The sequence below is a fragment of the Myodes glareolus genome, chromosome 12, assembly GCF_982192425.1.
Source record: "Myodes glareolus chromosome 12, mMyoGla1.1, whole genome shotgun sequence".
NCBI classification, from domain to species: Eukaryota; Metazoa; Chordata; class Mammalia; order Rodentia; family Cricetidae; genus Myodes; species Myodes glareolus.
In genome coordinates, this window is record NC_142037.1 from 8475225 (window position 1) to 8498839 (window position 23615).

The 23615-nt window shown below is 44.5% G+C and overlaps 1 protein-coding gene across 16 annotated transcripts in view; it reads right to left on the reverse strand.

Moving 5' to 3' along the window:
• Positions 1 to 23615, reverse strand: part of Kcnma1 (potassium calcium-activated channel subfamily M alpha 1) — a 720864-nt gene that overhangs the window by 227251 nt on the left and 469998 nt on the right. For all 16 annotated transcript variants that reach the window (XM_085698388.2, XM_085698387.2, XM_085698389.2 and 13 more), the window contains exons 6-9: positions 17019 to 17094; positions 7987 to 8062; positions 6092 to 6262; positions 4419 to 4510 (exon numbers count right to left, since the gene is read on the reverse strand). In XM_085698388.2, coding sequence (XP_085554514.2) covers positions 4419 to 4510; positions 6092 to 6262; positions 7987 to 8062; positions 17019 to 17094 — 415 coding nt within the window. The remainder of the gene's footprint in view (positions 1 to 4418; positions 4511 to 6091; positions 6263 to 7986; positions 8063 to 17018; positions 17095 to 23615) is intronic.

The following is a 23615-nucleotide window of genomic DNA, read 5'->3' on the forward strand; positions in this document are numbered from 1 at the left end:
TGCATCCTTGGAGCATTGGGTTCAGATGAGGATAGAAAATACGGTCCCAGGTACACTTGAATGGTCGGTAACAAGACCTTAAGACGGTCCAACAAACAAGACCTCAAGACGGTCCAACTTACTGATGCCAAAATTTGCCCAATTGAAACACATAGTACTGGCACTCTAGACATGGCCTTCTTGCACTGGAGCAAGATGTGGGTTTGACTGCAATAACCATGCCCCACTCTAGAATGGGGATGTCACCACAGAGATTTTTCTTCCATGCTAATCCTTGGTTTCCTGCTCTCCTTTTGTTTACCCCTTATCTTTTCTCTCCACATGTTCTCTCTACGTTTGGCTACCAAAAATCTGTGGAGCCCTCTAAGCCTGTCTTGTCCTCTCTCTCCCAAACACTTGGGCCAGGACTGCCTCGATTTGGGGCCACTAAAGCCACGTCATGGGAAATACAAGGCTTAGATGACTCCCCAGCTGTGCTGCCTCTATCCAGGGGTTACAGCTGATGGATTCCTCTCTGTGGTCAATTATTTTCCATGGCCCTTGGCCATATGACCTTGGACCATGATCTTGTCAGTTCTCATAAACTAACCAGGAGTAGAATGAATTACACTCAGAGAGGAAACCTCTGGGGGGAACTGCAAGGGGCTGTGGGAGGAAACAGACAGTAAACCAAGGCCCCCAAGGCCATGGGAGTCTCAGGGTCCCCCATGCCTCCATCGCCTCTGAGCTCCTCTCATTGTACATGAAGGGAAGGAGGCTGAGGCAAAGGCCCTGTGGAGACAGGCGAGGCTGTAGGGGCGCCACTATACTCAGTAAGATTTAGAGTCTCGATCCAAGAAGCTAATTGTCCCCAAGATTTCCAACTTAGATAACTTTCTTGGTCACTGCTTGAACCCTTCAGGGGTTAACACTCGAGTCTCTACTCTTAAGACTCCTGAGTAAGCTACATGACAGCTGGCACAGTTATAGGTATCCGTACCTAGTACTGGGAGGGGTGACTGAGGTGACTCTGGAAAAGGCCTTGCCAGGCCCTCGATTCCATGTGGATGGGGAAGAAGTTCTGCCAGACACATTGATTAAAATTCACAAGGAAGCGCCAAGGAAACCTCTGTATCCTACAATATCCCTCATGTGGCTATTTTATCCTCAAGCCCTAAGTTCCTCCATCTTACTTAATTATTACTTAAATAAATAATGTTTTTACTTAATAGAATTACTCAAATAAAGACACTTATATTTTTATTCTGAATAATCTTTGAATTTCAGACTTTTGTGTCTCTGTAGTTTAGGCTCATAAGTTACCTTCAGTTGTCTGACAAGTTAATGTGTTGTTATGAGTGGTTACTTCTGAATAAAATATGCACATACCGAGAGAACTCTTGACTATATACACATTTAAGCTATTTTCTAGGCACTGCTGCACTCAACCCTGGGGGTGGCATGTGTACATGTGTGGATGGGGACAGCACATGCATTTCTGCGTGCACCAAGACTCAAAGGGCTGCCTGCTATTTTAAGAGTCTAAACTCCAGCTCTCAACAAAGTTAAGCCCTTTCCTTTCGCAAATGCATTTAATTTTATCTGGAAACTTTTTGACGTTCGAAATAGAACAACTGTAGTTTCTCATTATGTTTGCTGCCAGAATCCATGCTTCGTTGCTCAAGTAAAGACCTTATATTGCTAATTACTACCACATGCCCATATCCCAAGCGAAAGGAAACTTATTGATTCTGACAGCCCATTCTCTCAACACTGAATTCCAAATGAAAACTCAAATTTTGGCCAAACATAACATTTCATCAATCTTGTTCTACTGACTGGAAAAACAACATCAAACAAAGGGGTGCTAATGGCCCTTTATTACCGTTCCTTTCCCAAGCTTATATTTTCTGATGAAAGATCTAAGTGACCAAGGGCTTCTTTAAACTACTTGGTAATTAGCTTTTGAACCAGGAAACAATGCATAAAGTAAAGGGAACAGACCTGGTGTTGATGACAGGACATACCGTATATCCTGCAGGGTCCAGGGACATTGGAGACCCAAGGAGAACATTAAAAGCACAATGCATTTTCATAAAGGGACAAGAAAAAGGGGAGGAGGGAACCAGGCTAAAACAGCGATAAATGATTACAGAGCCAGAATACAACTGCTGCAGCGCTGTGATCTGCAGCCCCCAGCAGGTGGGGTTCTGTGTGGACATGACAGACTTTAAACCTGACCAGAAGAAACCATGGCAGGTCACTGGGTACTGGTCTCAGGACCTCATTTGGACCACCCATCATCAAAATCTGTTAGCCAACAGCCCACCCATATTGGGTCACAAACAAGAAGAAAGAAGAAAGAAGGAGGAGGAGGAGGAGGAGGAGGAGGAGGAGGAGGAGGAGGAGGAGGGAAGAAGAAAGAAGAAAGAAGAAAGAAGAAAGAAGAAAGAAGAAAGAAGAAAGAAGAAAGAAGAAGAAGAAGAAGAAGAAGAAGAAGAAGAAGAAGAAGAAGAAGAAGAAGAAGAAGAAGAAGAAGAAAGTGAAAAGGAAATTCCCACCTGGAATGGGAGTCAAGAAATACTTTCAACTTTGGTTTCAAAGTCATTGATTTTATTGACTTCACTGGGGACAGGGCTAAGGAGATGCTGGCTGAGACCAGTGCACTGGGACAGCTATAAGAGGGTCTAGAACACTCAGAATGCCTTCCACATTACAAAGACCTGTCCATATCTCAAAGGCACACCAGATTAGGAAGCTGTTTTCTTCCTGGTTTGAGATAAATAACAGAGCGAGAATCTTTGGGCTTTTTTGGACTTTTTGAACTAATCAATGGCCCTGACATCCAGACAGCTTGGTTCTAACCTCATCCAGGACTGTTGAGATAATAGGAAGGGGAGAAGCTTATGTGGGGGAGATGGGGAGACACAACGCCTTCCTGAGAAGATGCCAACTGGCCTCCTTTCCCAATATCCTTTGTGTCTATGAGAGGAAACTGCTGTCCTGTTGGTAGTTTAAGGAAATGAGCCCTTTCTCCACCTCCTCATTTTCTGAACAGAAGACTGGACACCTGAGCTCAGGATGCATTGGACAGCAATCATGGAGATGCTCCCTGAGCTACATCCAGCATGGCCAACTGTCAAGATGGAAGGGGCAGCCATGGGGGGGTATTTTCTATAGGCCGTTGTAGTTCTCTTAAACACCAGACTAAGCTAATTATGTGACAATAAGTAAGAATAAACAACAAAGAACACGAGCTCCATAATGGGGGACAGGGGATGAGCATGCATGGGGCAGTTGTCCACACTTTAATACAGATGTGGATGGTCAGTACACATTCTTCTAGGTGTGCACAGAATGTGTGCTATTTCATTCTATGCATGTCATATCATTTTTGAAATAAAAACAAAGCCGGATGGCTCTCTGAAAGCTTTCAAAGCAAGGATTTGCTGACTTGTGGAGATGGTTGCAGCCAGCCAATCCTCCTAACAACACCCTTCTGTTGAGATGGCCCTCTGGCAGAGGATCAGGAGAATAAGGTCCTGACATCAGCATTAGAATAAAACTTTTAGTCCCTACTGGATGCATGCCCTGATATTGATGCTGACAAAGTGACCGGGGCACAAACTGAAATAGTTCCCAAAGAAGGGAACCTTCCTATTTGGGAAATTCAGCATGCCTGTGGCACCTGGACACCACGAGTATAACACTTCCTGCCCTGGAGGCACTTCCCCTGTGCAGTAAGACCCTTTAACTACAAAGTGGGAAAATCACTACTTCAGAGAAGAATGTGTTTCCTGGTGGTCACGGGCATTCCATAGGGCAGATGGGCCAGTCCTTCCCTATGCTGTAGTTCTAGCTCACATTAGTGCACATGCCAAATCTCCCAGAGGGTGATGCCACCTCCGTTGGAGGGACAAGAGTTTGATCATATCATTAGCTCATGAGATGAGTTTAGTGTATATATTAGGAATGAGGGTAGAAAAATACAGTCCAGGCAGCACATGGATCTCTTTAAATAAATTCACCGTTATCTCTTGGAAATTGTGAATGGCCACAGGATGTCAAGAGGGTCCAACCATCCTCTGTGCTCTGAAGCCCTGGTGAAACCTCTGAAATTCTGGTGGTGCAGAATGTGCACCCTCCCTCATTAAAGAAGTGGGCAGGGCAGGGGTGGGGCATGATCCCATGCTGCAGACACAGGGCTCTTCGGATCACTCAAGCACATCTCCTCTGGTGCAACTGACTTACTTTCTGCCTCCATGTTTGTTAAAAGTTCCGCCGAATTTATTCCGATTCAGGATGAGAGCAGCAATTTCGGGCACGTAGCGGGCAAACATTGCCTACATGCATGAGACAAAGAAACAAGAGCCAAACAGAAAAGGCATGCAGACAGGCTCCTACGCCGTGGAGGCCACGAAACCTCTTGGCATACTTACTTTCTTCCACTAACCGCGCTATAGGAGCCCCCGTATTTCTTGCGGTTTCCTATTAACTCTATGATTTCAGGGACGTAGCTGGCAAACATGGCCTAAGGAGAAGAGGGGAGACAGAAGAGAGACTAAAAAGACAGGCCAAAGAAAGGGTGACATTTTCAGAAGGGGGAATACTAAGATCTGAAAACACAAAAGGATTAGACCTGTAAAGGCGCGTATTCATGTGTCGGACTATACAAAAATAACAGGACAAAGGGGAAAGTTCCTAGAAATGTACAGGATGGAACAAACAGAAGTCAGCCTAGAGGACAAACAACAAACCACAGTCAAAAAAAATATATATATATATGAAGGAGACAAGAGTAAATGAGTTGATGTCTTCTTTCTGAAAGAAAGTAGCTAATAGGCTTGCAGACTTGTGAAAGCACACGCCTGCATGCACACACAAACACTGACATGCATGGATGGACAGACATAAGTACATATGCACAGGCACTCAGGCATACATGCACGCACACACACAGGTGCATACACACACATATACACACACACGCATGCTCATGGGCATACAAACATAGGCACACATGCATATACGTGCATATATTATTGTCAGAAAAGTCCTTTCAAATAACACACAAAGGGGAATATTTTCATGGGTGGCTAAAGACACTAAACACTAAAAGAGGATTAAAAATAAACATGTTCATTTAAAATGACTAAAAAGCGTAAGAGGTCAATTCTGGAAATCATACAAGAGGAGAAGATAGCAAGGAGACACGAAACTGCCATGTTTTGCCCAACCAAGACTGTCCTGTGGCTGGATAATAGGGTTTCCTTCTCTATGGGCCCTGCAGAAATGGTGTTAATGTCCACCACCACACACGTTTATATACATTTTCAAAATGTACATGTCCTATGCATACAGAACAGAGAGAAATGTATGCATCACTTCATATAAATGTGTGTGGAGTGCACATATGCAACAACTGCTTATGGACTATAATCTTAATTGCTTACTTCATATGCAGAAAAACAATCATACTTTATTATGAGCTGCTCTGATAGACAAAATGCAGCAACCGCCAATATGCTGCCTGGAAACTCTCTGTAATTACATCGTATGCAGTGGCCTCTTAATACATAGGGACCAGGGAAGTCAGTTTTGAGGAGATAAATGGAGTAGGCTTTGGACAGTGCCACGTTATTACTATAGTGACATTTCCTAAATGAGGGGACCCTGCTCTTTAGGGCAGGTGCCAGCCACAGTGCTTGCTGAAAGTCTGGGTAGGAACATAAAGGGGAAGGGAGTTCTTGAAACCGCCATCTGTCTGCAGAGTCTGGACAGCATCTCCCAGAGTCAGTAGCAGCACCCATATCTGAATCCCACTACTAAAGGACACTCTCGTTTATTAATGGCATCCATCTCTTAAGACAATCAGGTGTTTCTAGCTCTGTGGCTGTCCCCAATGAGGACAATATGCCTGGGTCTAAGGATCAAACATAACATTACAGAAATACACAATCAAGTCACCATGGGGTTTGGATTTAGCTTGCCTGGTTGCATAAAGGCAGTTACTTGCTTCCAGTGCAGAACACAAAGTCTAAAGAAGTGGGCAGTAGCAAATATGAATCGCCATTAAAATGGACATAATAAAAAAAAAGAGGGTTATTTTTACCAGTCCCCCGAGGATGAAGAAGACCATGAAGAGGCGTCCAAGCGTAGTTTTGGCATAAACATCCCCATAGCCCACTGTAGACATTGTGACCATGAGTAAGTAGACACATTCCCAGTATGTCAGTGCCTGGTTGTTTTGGAAATTTTCCCATGGGTCCCCTGAATTCTCCACCTACAGCAAGAGGAGGTTGGGAAGAGAAAAGAAACTCATCAGAAGTCCATATGTACTGTATATGGGAACCAGGAAGTCCCGGACCTCCAGAGGGCTCTTTTTGCATAAGCTTCCTACTCTCAGTACAGGGTACAAGTTAGACTGTGCCACCCTGGCTAGTCACTGAGGCATGGTGTCCCAGAAACCCTCAGTTGCTACCGCAGAAGAGGAAGTAGCAACAGACAATGTCCTCTGACTGGGGCATCAAGGAGAGGGGATGGAAATTCTGATACTCTGCCCCCTTTACAGCATCCCCTTTAAGGCAGATGTGAGACAGCTCTTTCCCCATCTCCCCTAGGAATCCTGATGTCCTAGACCTTCCACAAAGGGCTCTACACTTCTTTTCATCATTAACTAAGGAAATCAGACCTGACTCAGGTTCTGCCTGAACCCCAAACATCATCTCCACTTTTGAGGCTGCAGTCGCTTTCTCGGCAGAAGCCCCACTGGCAACTCTGCACTGCCAGCTTGGGAACCTTCCTCTGGAGTAAGAGGAACTGCACCCACAGAATCTCTAGACTAACCGCCCTGCAGACTGCCTCAGGAAAGGGTCAACAATCGGTTCAGCTGGGGCTGCAGGGTTCCTGAGGTCTGCACAGCTACGGGGCCTGGCCCTGTGAGTGTAGCAGGGACCCAGAAGGGAGCAGGGAGTGGGTGTTAGCAGGATCTGGGGGGGTTCAGACTGCTCTTAGCCACGGGCTTCAGCCGGAATTACGATGTTAAGTGGTGGTGGTGAGGCATTTGACTAGAATGTCACCAGTATAAATAGTTGGGTAGGGACTGGAAAGGTAGTTCAATGGTTAAGAACACATACTGCTCTTCCAGAGGACTGGAGTTCAGTGTCCAGCGTTCGCTTCTAGAAGCTTGCAATCACCTGTAACCATAGCTCTTCTTAGATTTAAAGACTTAAAGTCCTCTTCTTGCCTCCATGGGCACATACACACATGTGCACATGTCTCTACACAGAGACACAGGCATACACATAATTAAAAATAAATATATGTGCTTTTAAATCGTTGTGTAAAATCCCCAATTATCTGGTTTAGCAGCTTATGGAAACAAAGTCATTTATTTCAAGTTGTATAGCCAGTTGTAGCAGTTTAAGTGCATACGAAATATGCATTTAATAGTAACTATGCTCTCTGAAAGTCAGGGTTGGACTTAGTAATAGTATTCAAAGAGTCAAAAAAAAAACATGGATGGGCGGGTTGAAACAACTTGACAAGTCATAAAGTAAGAGAAACAAAGGCAAAGTCTTGTGGTCTTGTGAGAGAGAAGTAGGGACACATCCAGGGATCTGAACTTGTTCTTTACAAAGAGCTGTGTGGTTCATGCTTTGAGCTTTGGCACTAGACTTTTTCTTGGCGTTTGGTGTGGAAGCACTGCCATCTGGTGGTTTTATTAGGTTATTGCATACAAAATGAAAACTGCAAGTCTCCTTGAAACAATACAGGTAAGGCTGAAAAATATAGGTCGATGGTGTGAGCATTACTCACCATTTGGAACTAGTTTGTGGAGGAGTAAAGGGTCGGGAATTCTGAAAACTGTGTGGTTTGTTCCTCTTTCCTGTGTCTACAGCTAAACTTGTCTTCCTCAAAGAAACAACTATTAAGTAATAAAATGACAGACTCTTCAAGGGCTTGCTCCCTGCCAGCCAAGAAGGCAGGGTCTTCAAGGCTACTTACCAAGTGGATGAATCCAGCTGCAGTCAGCCACGTGCTGATAAATATGGAGAGCAGATTCACCAGCTTGATGGAATTACTGTACAAAAGGGACAAAGAGGAGAGTCCCTAAGTTACAGAGAGAAGACTGTTGAGAAATGCCTGATGGTGTCACAACATTCCCTTTTGGGGACAGGCAGGCCACTATCATCAAAAGGATGAGACACCTTGACCAGGAATGAGGGTTCCAACAGAGTCCATAAGAAAATCACAAGTGGACCCAGCATCAGCCCCCTCAAACTTTATTAAAACTCTACTTGTCTGTAAGACAAAATTCTTCAAATATACAAAAAAAAGAAAGAAAGAAGAGTAAATAGAATTTGCTTCCTTCACTTTTATTGGCATTTCCCCCACATCTTCAGTATCTCTATCCTGTCTCATTTTCTTCAGTGTGTTTCTTCTTTCCGCTTACATTTTTATGCTGTGCTTGAGCCACTGTTGTGGAATTCCCAGTGGGACCACTGATCACTGCAGCATCCAGCGCCTCAGAGAGGACACCGTGCCGTAGAACCATGGCACTCCTGTATCTCAGAAAAGGAATTTAACTCGGCAACAGGATCTAACATAACAATCCTTATTTGAATGCTTCCAGATGTCCTGAGAGTTTGCTTAGTGAAGTTTCCATCATTTTCATCTCGCAGGAAAAATAACTGTCCCCTACCTCTTGCTCTCCCATTGCTGGCCCAGTCCAGCCCCTGGAGATGCTAGTCCTTCCCTGTGGGCAGTTCCTCTAGGATACCAAGGCCCTCTATGTCCACGTCTTTCTCTTGGATAACATATCATCTACATTCTAAGAGTTTGAATCTTGATTGTACAGCAAAGCCGAGGTTTTTCAAGGGGGCCCCCAACAGAGGCTGTAATCACTAGTCCTGGATCAACCATGGCGCTTCCCTTCACTTCCACTTATGTAACTGAAGAAAGGCATCCGTGGTCTCTGTTTGCCTGGAGTAGATGATGAGCAAGTACTTCCTAAGCTGTGGGCGAGATTGGCCTTTTGAGACGTGTGGGACACCATCCTCCCAGTTTGAAATCATATGCCAAGAAAGCAACAGACTGCCCACTCTACACATCTGGCTGTCTCCAGAATCACCCTTTGAAGTTCCTGCTGGTTGCTGAAGCATTGTTTTGTGCTAAGAATTTCGCTGAGCACTGGACCAAGCTCTCAGAGTTCGGTTGAAGAGAGGGAGGAGTAATAATATGAGCAAAGGGTGAGACTATGATGTGGATACTCACAGGAACAACTGACCCAAGCTAGCGGGAGTTCACTGACTCAGGACTGATAGTGGGGGACAGCTACACGGCTTGGGCAGTCTGTGGGACCAATGGCAGTGGGACCAAGATTTATTCCCAGTGCATGAACTGGCCTTTTGGAGCTCATTCCCTATGTAGGGATACCTTTCTCAGCCTAGATACAGGTAGGAGGGCCTTGGTCTTGCCTTTCTCTCTCTCTGAAGAGGAGATGGGGGAGAGGATGGTGGGGGGAGCAGCAGGAGGAGAGGGAGTGGGAACTGGGATTGATATGTAAAATGTGAAAAGATAGTTCTAAAAAGAAGGAAGGAAGGATGGGAGAGAAAGAGAAAGGAAGAAAGAAAAAGAAGAAAGAAAAGGGGGGAAGGGAAGGGAAGGGAAGGGAAGGGAAGGGAAGGGAAGGGAAGGGAAGGGAAGGGCAGGGCAGGGCAGGGCAGGGCAGGGCAGGGCAGGGCAGGGCAGGGCAGGGCAGGGCAGGGCAAGGCAGGGTAAGGCAAGGCAGGGCAAGGCAAGGCAAGAAAAGGCAAGGAAAGGCAAGGCAAGGAAAGGAAAGGAAGAATTAAAAGAAAAAGTAAATGGGATACCTCAAACTTCACTGAGTCCTTTGGGTCTTCCGAATTTCACGCTTTACTCTAATGCAGGGGGAGGTGATGACAACAATCGCTCACTACCTAGGAAACTGAGCTTTAGGGAGTTTATTTAGCTTGCCTGGGAATCATAATTAGTAAGTGGTAAGTAACTTGGGAAATCAGGATGGGAAGCCACGGGGGCCTTCTTTTCAGTTACCTTGTGATTTGCCTGTCACCCCTTCCTAAGGACATATATCTCCCCACAGCCTTTGACCTGGGAGACCAGGGTATCAAGAGTTTCTCCTTACTAAGCAGTCCAAAGAAATGCGGCCAATAAAAGCCTCAGTCAGAGGATAGACCCATCAGACATATTTTTCAGGAACTACATGGTAGACAGTTCCAGTCCTTCTCAGATACACGTTTTGAACAACCTACTCTAGGGAAGTCCTCCTAAAAACAAGCCCCAAAATAATGGAGAGGCAGAACCCCCAGGGGGAAGCTAAAGGCCTGAGTTCAGAGATGCCTGAAGTAAGCCAGCCATTCCCTCTCGGACCCAGTCATTCTGAAGGCGGATTCTGGTACTTGCCTGTACACAACAGAAATGGCTTAAATCGAGAATATTCCCTGGGAGCGTCATAAGTGGCCAGGTCTGTCTACTCTATGGTCTGAGGTAGTTAGCTCTGTAGCTCTAGACGCTGTGATTTGAAGTCGGCACTCTTGAGGGCAAACCTGTGCTAAATCCTGACCTTCAAACCTTTTCCCTTTGCCTCACCTCAAAGGCAGTGTTGCGGCTGAGAACAGAATCACCAGCCAGCAAAAGAATGCTTTAGCAATTCCATCCCAGCCTTTCTCTGCAGCTGGGGCACACTGGCATCCCTGCCTCTTTGCTCCATGGGGCAGCTGACTGACTGGAGGTCCTCTTCACTGGCTCCCAGGCTCCTTTATCAGAAGAATAGTTCCACGAGTCAGAGATCAGCAGGGGGGAAATCAAACAAACCAAGTCAGGGGTCTGCCAGCTGAGCGCCATCTGGAACAACCCAGGCAGGCCTGCAGCTCACCCTGTTTCATCAGCCAGGTTATCTCTACATCCTGCTCCCTGCAAGGGCAACCCATCTCCCTGTCTCTACTTTGCAAGGCCCGTAAGATGGCACTAGATATTAAAGAGAAAGAGGTAGGGAGAATGGGTAGCAAAGGGAGGGGAGGTGTGTGCTGCTTCCACTTTCCCCCAGGAGAATTCAACACCTAATTGAGTCACTTCCACACTTTCAGTTCCTCGGGGCCTAAAAAGTACTGTACCATCAACAACCGTGTGAGGTCCTTTCAAGATATTAAATCTATTGATGTCTCCGAGTCTCCTGGTGCTTTGGGAAAATGGCCTAAATATGGCGATTATTAATCTCTAAATGATTGTCCCAGGAATATTAATGGTGCTTAAGGGAGCTCTCGCTATCTGCAGAGCATTTAATCACTGCTACTGAGACAGATCAGGTTCATTGCTGAAGTCTGATTATTTGTATGATATCAGCCTCATCACAGATTGCTTCCATGAGGAAATGGACTTGCAAACTCAGCTATGAGTAAGTTAGTATCTGAATGCTATGTGCAAAACCATGTAAAATTAACCCTCAGTGGATTTTCTCTGTCCTCTTTGATGTGGACTTTGCCATCTGTAAGAGGACCGTTTAGGAGGCAAGGGCTGCCAGGAGAAGAATGCTGTGCTATGTGTGGCCTTCATGGCCAAGCTCAAAGGCCTGGATAAAACATGAAAGCAGCAATCATTAGAGTGCCTCTGACCAGGCAGACTCCAGCTCCTTGCCTATAAGGAGAAATTGTGATCCTATCGTGAAAACCTGGCCCCTTTTAAAAAACTGTGTTTCCACAGAAACTTTTGAATTCCTATCCATCAATTCTCCATCACTGTTCTAATTTGGTGTATCCCTTAGTTACTTTTCTATTGCTGTGATAAGGCACCAGGACTAAGGCAACTTATAGGGAAAAAACCAAAACGTTTATCAGGGCAAGTCCATACCAGTCCATAGTCATCATGACTGGGAACATGGCAGCAGACAAGCAGGCATGGTCCTGGCGCAGAAGCGAGGGGCTTACATCCTTACCTGCATATTGGAGGTAGAGAGAGCTCATAGGGAAGGGAATAACAGGCTTCTGAGTTTCAAAAGCCCACCACCAGAGGTACACCTCTTTCAAAATGGCCACACCTCCTAATTCTCCCCAAATACTTCCACCAAATTGGGACCAAGCACACTAACATATGGGCTTCTAGGAGCCATTCTTATTCAATTCAGCACAGTAGGAAATGTCTCCCAAGGGCTTCCCTGTTAAGACTTGGTCTCCCACAAGTGGTACTATTTTGGGAGGGTCTAAAGCTTTAGGAAATGGGGCTTAGATAGAGAAAGTAAGTTAGAAGGAATGTATTCCTGGTGGCTATATCTTGTCTCTAATGCATCTCCCATTTTCTACTCCTTTATCCTCTCCCTCCAGGTAGCTATGAGGTGACCAACTTTGCTTTCTCAGGATGCTCTACCACGCCACTATATTGGAGCAACCAAGCCATAAACCAAAAACCTCTGAAACTCTGAGCCCAAATCATTCTTTGCTCCCTGAAGTTGTTCTCTTGGGAATTTTGGCATGGCGATGAAAGTCTAATTGCCACCAGACACCAGTCATCCACACGAATGTGTGAATGTGAACCAATGTGCAAGCAGAAGTCTGGTAGATCAGTGACCTTTCCCAGGACTCGTGGGTGCTTGGATAGAGAGCCTAATTCCTAAAATCAGAGAAGTAAAGTCAAAGCCCTTACAGAACACAACACATATCTGGTTAACCCTGAAAATGCCAGGCACTTTGCACCAGCAAGCATGAATTTGCCCTGTTCCTGTCTTCCGCTGTGTTTCCACTTGAAAGAGCAGCCAGGACCCAACAGCCTTGTTTCTTTTCACTGCAAAGTGCCCCAAACTGCAGAGTAGGATGATACTGCACTGAGATGAATGAACTTTGAGATACAAAACAGTGCCAAATCAACTGTGTCAGTCTGTCCTTAGTTATCTCTACACTAGTCTCCTCTTGTCCACCTGTCCTGCTTGAGGCTACGCCCTAACAGCCCTTCCCTGGGCTGTTGCTCCTTTTTGACCTTCAGATTTTTAAAGTCTTAGATACCTCTAACAAACTCTATACAGAGGGTGGAAGCATGGGTTTTTAGGATGGTAAAGTGTCCATACTTTCTCTCCCAACTAAAAACCTTCAACATCTCTACCTTGCTCTCCAAACAATCCCTCAGTCTAAGTGACTTTAGGGTATGACTTCTACTTCACACCCTTTGGAACTGCCATAGCAAATATCCTGCTTCATAGACTGCCTTGGAGTCATTTCTGAGGTCATCTATGTACTATAATTAATTTTAATAATGCTCTGTGAGTGTTTTGTTTAGGTATCTGGTGGTGGGTGTGCACATAGGCTACACAGGAGATAAACTTGGCATGGTAGAGAGCAATGGCTGACTGAGCACAGCCCAGGGTATAGAGTGTTTTACTTTACCCTGTACACTCTTCCATAAAATGACACAAATATTCACAGGGAGCACATGTTACTTAAACAATTAGAGGAAACAATAAAGCAATTTGAAAAAAAAAATCCCATACTAGGTAAGTCATGCTTTAACAAACATTGTTGACCATGTTCAGTGATATGTGGGATTTAAGCCCTTAAGCTGGTTGTACTTGGCGTTCACGGTAGAACAAATGACCCAGCACTGAAGGTTGCCCATGAATGCCACCAGCTTTCAAGATGACTGAGGATTGTCCCAAAGCTCACACAAATGGCCCGACATCTCTTGTCTGCCTAAACTAGGCCATGCCAGGACTGACCTACAGCTTGGCACTTGTCCTGACTCCAGCTATCCAGTGTTCCTCGTCTGTCCCCCTGGTCACTCTGGTCCCTTCCGCTGTCCTCTTCACTCTTCACCCCTTCCCCTGCCACACTTACTTCTGTGTCCTATTTATTTCAATTCTGAGCTGAGTGAAGCAACAGAAGAATAGGAAACAAAGCCATGCCCTTCAAAGTGGCGCTTCGCACCTTTGTAAAGTCGCCCTCCTGACCTAACACCACCACGGGTCAGCAGGGGTCACCCGTGGAGAAAGCTTCCCCACCCCATCCCCTACCAGAAGGTCACTGTGAAAGCATCAGGGTGTGCAGAACCCACAAGGGAACCTGCCCAAGGCCAAGGCCCTGGTCAGGGCTTCATTCCTTGTACAGAGTCTTGAGAAACAGACTTGGAGTGACTGAAGGGGGAATCAGGGCATAGCTGAGCACTTGAAAAGACGGTGCCACATCACGTCTAAACTTCCTGTAGCTGAAGGAAGTGTTTCTCTGGGCCTGGAGACTAGGCCTTGGGTTCCCTACCTGAGCTCACCCTTCTTATCTCAACCACAGAATGTTCGGGAGCATGGACTGGTTCAAAGGTCCCACAGGGCTCATGTTCTCTCACTGTGTGCTTTCTACAGATATCTTGATTGAACTCAGACCATCTTCCCTACCCTTCTTGTGACCATCCTCCAGCCCCCATAGAATGACAGAGACCTATTTTTTTTTTTTAAGATTTCCATCTTCACTCGAACAGACCCCGCCTGCTGCATAAGTCCCTCCAGGCCCAGTGCAGCGACCCTTTGTGCCTCCCAGATCCGGGCCCTCCTGTTTTAACCCTGATCACTCTGACAGGAAATCTGATTCTGAGTTTCCCCACCCATGAGGCCTCTCACTGAGGCACTCGCCATACACTAACTTTTACATACATAGACACTTGCTTTAGACCCGGGCCTCACACAGCCTGGCTGTAACTGCAAACAAAAGGAACCCAGGACATTCACGCTGTGGGGTTCTAAAGAAAGGGTGACTGATAGTAGGAATTTCTTATATGGGAAGTGGGGAGATCCTGAGAGAATGCCATCTGAGGGCAAGGACTGCAAGCACCCAATTGCTGCTAGTCGGCTGGAAAACCGTTGCCTCTGAGAAGCACACTCCCCGCCTCCTCCAGCCAGTAGCTTTCACCCTCACCCTCCTTCATTTAGAAAATGAAGCACCATCATGACTGCAGATCTAGGAAGAGGCTCTTCTCCAGGGCAGCCAGGTCCAACTTCTGAAGCTAAACAAAAGACTGTCTTCACTGCAAAGCAGGAATGGGTGAGTGCCCTAGCACAAGGTAAGTGAAAGATGCCCAGGTAGCAGGCACATCACGATGAGTCCGAAAGGATCCGCATACACATGAGGAGGGCGAGAACACCGTTCTAGCTGCATTATCACTCAGAGGACTGAAACCTTCCTAGAAACCCAATATCGTGGGGGAAAGGTCTCATTAATTGATGAGGTAAAAGGCAAATAGGAGGAAACCTGAGAGCCTGTGAGAGCCGAATGGCTCCATTATAACACCACCCCATGTCCACACCTGCTCCATAAATCTTAAGGACAAGGCCCCAGACTTGGCATTGCACACTCACCAACTCGCCCTGGGGTTAAACAAAAAAATCAGCCTTGTGACACAAGCTTAGTACATGTTGATACAAGGCACGCTAGATTTGTTATGTTAAATGTTATAGTATATGTTAATACTAGGCACGCTAGATTTGTTATGTTATATGTTATAGTATATGTTAATACTAGGCATGCTAGATTTGCTTTTGTTTTTTGTTGTTGTTGCTGTTGCTGTTTGTTTTTTGTTTTTATTTGAGACAAAGTCTCATTGTGTGGTCCTGACTGGCCTGGAACTCACTATGTAGACATAGGTGGCCTCAAATTCACAGAGCTCTACCAGTTTCTGACTCCCTAGTGCTAGAATTAAGGGGCATAGACAGATATGCGACCTTTGCTAATTGTTTCTATTCCAAAAGCAATATAAGTCTATTGTATAAAAGATAAAACTTTAAGGTAAAACTTAAGGCTACTATTTCTCAAAGGAAATGTAAAAATTACTATCTATGAACGATATTATAAAGCAAAAAAACAGAGAAGTCATAAATCTTTACCTCAGAAGATAAAACATAAAGGGATAGGGCATGACTTAAGAGAGGTCCATGACTCTTTTACATTTTGATCAATCTACAAAGAGTGAATCTGTATCTCTTAGTCATACAGATGAATAGTTGGAAGGGGTACTCTGGAATTCAAATAAGGAACAATAACAAAGTAAAGGCACACTTGTTGACCATATCAGATTCTAGAAGCCAGGCTCTACATTTCACGACTAGGAAATCAACAGAGTCCCAGGCCTCAAACGACATGTCCATTAATTATGCATGAGAAAATACAGAAGTGTCCTGCTTCCTGTCCCTCATCAGACACATTAAAGCCAACCAAAGAGGAAATGGAACATTAGAAGGGGTCTTCTTAAAATGTAATGTCCTAGTAGGGAAATCTATGAGCAGCACTCAGTCCCCATTAGAGTGCCCCTAACCCTCTTATTAGCGTGTGCACCAGTGCAGCCCGGGGTTCAGGCCAGCTCTGGGCACTGACAAGGCACCAGGCAGGGTGTTCCCTAGAGGACTTCTGCCCCTGTCCTGTCCATGTTTTCCAGACCATAATACAGTCAGCAGAAGCAGTCATAGTGCATTTGCCTGGAGGTGTTTGGGGTTCCCCCACAAGGCAGTCTGCAGAGCACACCCCAAGGGCTCCATTCATATAAAGTGAAATAGCTCAAATAAACTTAGGAATGAAATGATTTTCTGTTTGCCGAATGAGGTTTGTGATTGCCTGTCAAGGAGCATTGTTTCTCTTCCCTTTATGGCCAAGTACAGTTTCTTGTTTAGTGGTAACTAAAGAGGCATTTAGGATCTGGCAGCACGGACTTCCCAATCAATGAGCAAATCCATCCCTCATCCTCCATGCACCTCTCCCACGAGTCTCTGTTGCAGCCTCACTTGGTGCCCAGATACCAGTCATGTGACCTTGCCAGACTGAATCTTCCTCCCAGGGACATAACCATACCTCCCCTTTTCTCTTATTTCTCCAAGGCTTTGCAGATGAGAAAAACGCAAGCCCTACCTTAGTAGACTAACTCTCCAGCTAGTTTTTCCTGTGAATAACACAGCTCTATCCTTTTAACAAGATCATAGCAAATATACTTGATATTTACAACCTGGCCCTCGGGAACCAGACAGGTGAAAACCATCTTACCTTGTCTTAAGGATATTCAGAAACTGCAAAATTTCTGAGAACTGTATCAGTCTGAGAGCTCTTAAAAATCTCAAGCCTGGAAAGAGAAACAAAACAGACGTGTTATTCTCAGTGCTTGGCTGTCTCGCTCCCAGCCTGTTGTCTGAGTTACTGTCACTCATGTCTGCTCAAAGGGCTGCGAGGCCCTGAGAAGATGAATGCTCCAGTACCTTGGGCCGGCTGCTTCATTTTGATTCTCCACTGGCTTAGTCTTAGCTGGTAAATGGGCTTTCTTGTTAAAGGTGAGCTGTTTGAAACCACACTTTAGGGACAATCTGGATGAGAGGGCCCATGTTAAGGGGGACTGTCACTCCTGGTGAGTTCCATTGTAAAGTCCCGTTTCTGAGCTACCCAGTGATCTGGCAGAATTTGGGTTTCTGGAAAATACTTGGAACTGTGCTCATTCAAGATAACCTTGTGCTTAAGAGCAGATTAAGAATAAATCGGATCATCTTATGTCTATGATGATTTAGTTTTTCTAATCTTTATTTTCAACCCAGATAAAAGAAAGACTCTGGCCCAGAGTCTTTTTTATTTTTTATTTTCTCCCAATTAATTTTTTTTTATTTTGTCCCAATTAGGAACAAAATAAAAGAGAAAAATAAACACAGATCAGTGAGCTACTACACTTCACAACTTCAGGATTCAGAACTTTAACAGTTCCATTATCATTGATGGCAAGAATTGGTGTATCAGCAGCCTCTCTTTAATGGAAGAGTTACAGATTCTAAGTGGGGAGGGGCAAGAATCAATGAGCCATTTTAGGTTTTGCTTTTCAGAAGCAGGGTGTAATGTAGTCAGGCTGGCCACAAAACCACTCTATAGTAGAGTCTAGTCTTGAACTCCTGATCCTCCAGCCTTGACCTCCCAAGTCCTGGGATTACAGAGATGCTCCACCACACCCAGATTTTTCTTTATCGCCTCCCTTCGAGGATCACTCTATTTCTGTCTAATTCAAAGCCATGTGATAAAAAATATTCTGAATCACCAGGGAAGTGGTAGTGCATGCTTTTAATCCCAGCACTCAGGAGGCAGAGGTAGATCTCTGTGAGTTTGAGGCCAATCTTGCCTACAGAGCAAGTTCCATGATAGTCAGGGCTACACAAAGAAACCCTGTCTCAAAAGACAAAAAAAAAAAAAAAAAATTCAAATCAACCAGGGACCTTATGGAGAACTCTTACCAAATGCCATGAGCAAGCTTTGGGGTGCTCGCTCCCCAGGGATTTTCTCTTCCCTGCTTCCAGAGGTACCTCGGGTGGCCAGTGTGACACAGCACAGCGGGCTGAGCCGACAGCTGCAGGACTAGGGTGAGAAGTTACTCTGCTACCCTCAAGGCGGGCAGTGAAGGAAGTCTAATATGCATGGTGAGATGAAGCCAGTCATGAGATTCACTAGAGACCTCTGCCCCAGGGTGAAGCCAGAGTACCTTCTCCTTGAACAAAAGGTCCCTAACTGTCACCTGCAGAACTGTTTTAATAATATGTAAAAATTTAACCTGTGGCCCAGAGGTGGGAATGCCCAACTCACACAGGAATAGGAGAAAATACTGATGGCTCAAAGGGAGCGTTTCTCATCTGAGAAGCACGAGATGATGTCCAGAGTACGTTCCTACTTCACTAAAGATTATTAATGTAGTTATTATTCTAACCAGAGAGGCAGACCTGCGAATGGAGGTAGGTGATGTGAAAGAGATCTAGACTACTGAGAATCCAGTCACACCAAACTGATAGAAAGCTGACTAACAGTGCTGAGCCGAATCTAAAAAGGTGCTGCCTCAAAAGCGGAAAAAACAAGGGAAAGAGAAACACAGGGCAAGTAAAGAGCAATGGAGGGGAGATCGCAGAGACGGGAGGGAGAAATAAAAGGGAAGGACAGAAAACTTCATGGTCAGAAGCAGGGACAGAAATTAGCAGAAAAGAATTATCTAGAAACAGAAAAAAATGAGTTCAGATTTAAAAAAAATCAAGATGTATCTGCCTTTTCTCTGTTTTCAAGTTTTAAGTATAATAATCAATTAAACGCTAAATAGAAAACATCAGTGTTAGGGTAGGTATTAAAGCAGGAAGTGTTAAATGTTAATATTCGAATCTTCAGTATTCCTCTACAGCTGGCTTGGTCCCTGGCTGGGGCAGCAGTAGGAAGTGATGGAACCTTTAACAGACAGGGTCCTATGGATGGAAGCCAGGCCTCTGGGAGAATGTTCTAGGAGATGTTGGGATCCCCACTCCTTTCACGTCTTTTCCATTCCCAGCTTCCCTGAAGCAAGAAGTTCCATTCTACCACCCACTATTCCCCATGGCATGGAGCCTGAAGCAACAGGACCAAACCAGCACTTCCCGAAAGCTGCAAGATTGCCAGCCCAAACCCACCTTTCCTGTGGCTCAGCTGTTTGTCTCAGCTGTTCTGACACAGATGAAAAGCTAACACAAGTAACACTTGGGCAACAGAATTTTTTGACACTGCCTGACCTCAGGTTTTGATAATGACTCAAGGAGTTCAGAAAGATAAAATCCAGAGCAACAAATACCCTTTCTTTGTTGATTTTTTCAGACTGTGAAAATCAGTCCATCAATCAATGAGTCACTCACTCACTCACTCAATCAATCAATCAATCAAAGTCATTAAATCAGGTCAGAGGTAAGCAACGTAGAGTACAGTTTCAGACTTCAGACTATCAAGAGACCTTATAGTGATATGCCATAAAGTGACAGGTAGAGAGCTTGAAGTAGCCAGCTGGGATAAACTCACTAGCAATGTAGCAGCTATTCCTGGGTTAGCTACACACATGCTCTTGTCTTTGTGTTTCTGTGCACAGACTGGTATGTGTATGTAGGTACATATATATGATTTATGGAACCAAAAATAGAATACCACTTCCTGAAAGTTTGAACTGAATTTATTTTTTTATTTTTAAAAGGCTGGGGTTTGCAGATTGACACATTGTAATGACTTACAAACATATAATACAATAAAGGATTTTCTTCAGTGGACTGGGTGAAGATGGAGCTAGGAATAAGGAATGGAGGGGCATAAAGCCCACACAGATCATGGCTTCTTTAGCAGTCAACCTGACACAAATGTAGAGTCATTTGGGAAGAGAACTCAGCTGAAGAAATGCTCAGATTGGACTGGCCGGTAGCCATATCTATAAGGTATTCTTTTAACTGTGGGTTGATGTAGGAAAGACCAGCCCACTGTGGGTGGTACCGTCCCTAGGCAGGAGGGCTTGGGCTGTATAAGAAAGCAGCATTCCTCCATGGTTACTGCTGTAAACTGATTCTTTGAGGTCCTGCCTTGGCTTCCCTGGATGATGGACTATAAAGCGTAAACGTTTTCCTTTAAGTTTCTTTTGGTTGTGGTGTTTGTGACAACAGCAGAAAGCCAACCAGGGCAGCCTCCAGCCCTGTACAGGAAGCCACTCAGCTAGCTGAGTGTCTCCCCAAAGTAGCTACCCAGAAGACAGTGCCTAGCCAATGGAGTCTGTGGATAAAAAGCAGACACTTGGCTCTCAAGGAAGTTTTCTCAGAGTGAAGAATACGGGAGGGCATCTCCCTGTGGGAGGAAGTCCAGTACTGTGAGCCTAAGATTCATAGGAGCTGAAGAGAAAAGGGCTTGTTTCTTTAATGACCTCTAGATGCCTTAGCATCGAGTCTCACTAACAAAAGAGAAAAGGGCCAATGTGGGATAAAAGCAGACCTCAGTTTACAGTCTAAACCCTCAGTCCATAGTTCACAATTCCCTAGTTACTTCCTATCCTGGAATCCTTGGGGTCTCTGCTCAAAATTCTCCCTTCACACAGAGAAAATGTCGAAGTCTTTGGACACTTAAAGTGACACCATGCTGTGATTCAAATGAGAAATGTCCCCCTAGGCTCACACATTTGAATACGTGGTCCCCAGTTGGTGCTGCTGTTTGGGGAAATCATGGAACCTTCGGGAGGTGGAGCCTTGCTGGAGGAAGCACGTCCTCAGAGGCAGGTTTTGAAGGTTTACAACCTCACCCGACCTCCCATAGTCACGCTCTCCCCCTTGCTCTCCCTCTCTCTTTCTCCTTTCTGTATATGGATGAAATGTAAGCACTGAGTACTTGCTCTTTCCTCCATTCTGTCCTTTCCCGTCTCCACCATGATGAACTCTATGACTAAGCAGAAAACAAACTCTTAAGTTCTCCAAGCTGCTTCAGGTCATGGCATTTTAGCGCAGCAGCACGCTAACTAACACTCACCGCTCTTGATCCATCACCTTCTCTTTTCATTATTTATTTGCTTTAGTCTTTCTCTATGTGGACATGTGTGCACGGTGAATGTGTGAGGATGGGTATGTGCATACCACAGTGCGAAGATCCCTATGACTTGATGGCCAGTCACTCTAGCTGTGAGATCTCACTGAAATCTGTGAGACTCAGAGTCAATGAGAGACCGTGTCTCAAAAGCCAAGGGAGATATAAAACTAGGAAGCCACTCAGTATCTTCACCTCACACATGCACACACCTATGTATGTGTGTGCATGCACGCATGTGTGTGTGCGCACACACACACATACACACACACACACACACATATATATATACACTGGACACATAATTATACTGCCATTTTTAACTCAGTAAAATAATGACTTCGGAAATAAAGTAAAATTATATTGCTGATCACCTACTTTAATTATGTCCTACATATGAAAAGCTGTGTCTTTTAAAATCTATACAACAAAAGAAAATAGCTAAGGATACTCTCTCTCTCTCTCTCTCTCTCTCTTTCTCTCTCTCTCTCTCTCTCTCTCTCTCTATATATATATATATATATATATATATATATATATATATATATATGTTATACATTATCCATCAATGTTTGAGCAACAGGGCCAGATTTTACACCCACATATGTCAAATTGCACCCAAACCCCAGACTTGTAGCCACTGCCCTGCTCAAAAGACCATTCCAGTTCCAAACTGGACTCAAGGAATTGGTATCAGTTTTCTACCATTGTGGAAAAACGACATGGAATTTTTATACAGGAAATTTTTACACATGGATTTTATACAGGAAAGTCTCATTTTGGCTTATTCTGGCTCAGTTTCGGAAGTCTGGATACCTGATTCTTAGTGTGTGTGGTAGAAAAAGGTCATTCAGGGGCTGGAGAGATGGCTCAGAGGTTAAGAGCATTGCCTGTTCTTCCAAAGGTCCTGAGTTCAATTCCCAGCAACCACATGGTGGCTCACAACCATCTGTAATGGGGTCTGGTGCCCTCTTCTGGCCTGCAGGCATACACACAGACAGAATATTGTATACATAATAAATAAATATTTAAAAAAAAAAGAAAAAGGTCATTCAGATTTCTCTGTGTGTATTGTAGTATGTGGATGCACGTGTCTACGGAAGTCAAAGGTGGATCAACATGTTAGTTCAGTTTAGTGACTCAGCGTTGCTGTGAATAACATGTAAACAAGCAGGAATGAGTTTATTGGTGTGAAATTCTGTTAGTATAAATAGACCGTGGGGATTAGTTGGCTACACCTGCTTTGGAGGCATCCTAGTCTAATCCGGGCACGCAGAACAAGCTCTCAGCTGAGGTAGGGCTGTTGCTCAGAAGACCACACGGAGGCAGCAACATGCAGGACCGCAGTTCCTGCACCAGCCTGCTACATCTGCAAGGTGAAGACTGAAAGCCTGTGCTGAGCATGCCACACAGCCCAGATACTCCAACTTAGTAAGCATAGTTTGGGCAGAGAACATTTTAAAGTTCAGATTCTAACATGCAACCATGTTTGGGAACGTCGGGTTTAGGGTACGTTTTCTTTTTAATCCTTAATTTATTGTTCCAGGCTGATACATTTACTTACGCTGCCTAAAGACACATGTTTTATTTTGACATCCCCCCCCCAACATCAAACTCCCCTGCATTCGAGTACTTGCTGAGTCATTTAAAAGCCTTCCAGCACATTACCTGTATATACAAGCTCAATTTTGAGGAACATGCTATTTAGCTGCCAGTTAAAAAGAAATAAACACTGTAATGTGCTATTATGTAAAGCATAGAGCATTCAGCGTTCAGCAGATTTGGTGGAGCGTAGTCTTAGCAGCATGGATAGCATTTATTGCTTCATGTTTATGGTTAAATATCAAAAAAGCAATATGGATTAATAGTGATAAAAACTCTGAGTCATTTTATGAAAGCAAATTAAAGCAAAAAAGGCAAACAAACAAAATCAAACATAGAATATATACACATGAAAGTGGAAACTCACTAGTGGGGCTGGCTTGAAACATAACAAACTTTAGAAATTTAGATTAACAAAGGAAACCATTACAGGCGAATAATTGAGAAGTAAATTGAAAAATATATACGACTGCTTCCCAATCAAAGATCCTGTACCCATTTAATTTGTTTGTTTTATGTAAAAATTCATTTCTTTCAATAGATGCAAGAAAGCAAAGAACAGATCCTGTCACAGTTCTCAGGAGAAATTACTTTTGACCAAGTAATATAGATATTGAGCTGACTGGAAGAAAAATAATTCCAGAAGAAATGGGATATAAGAAGCTGTAAGAGAAAGTA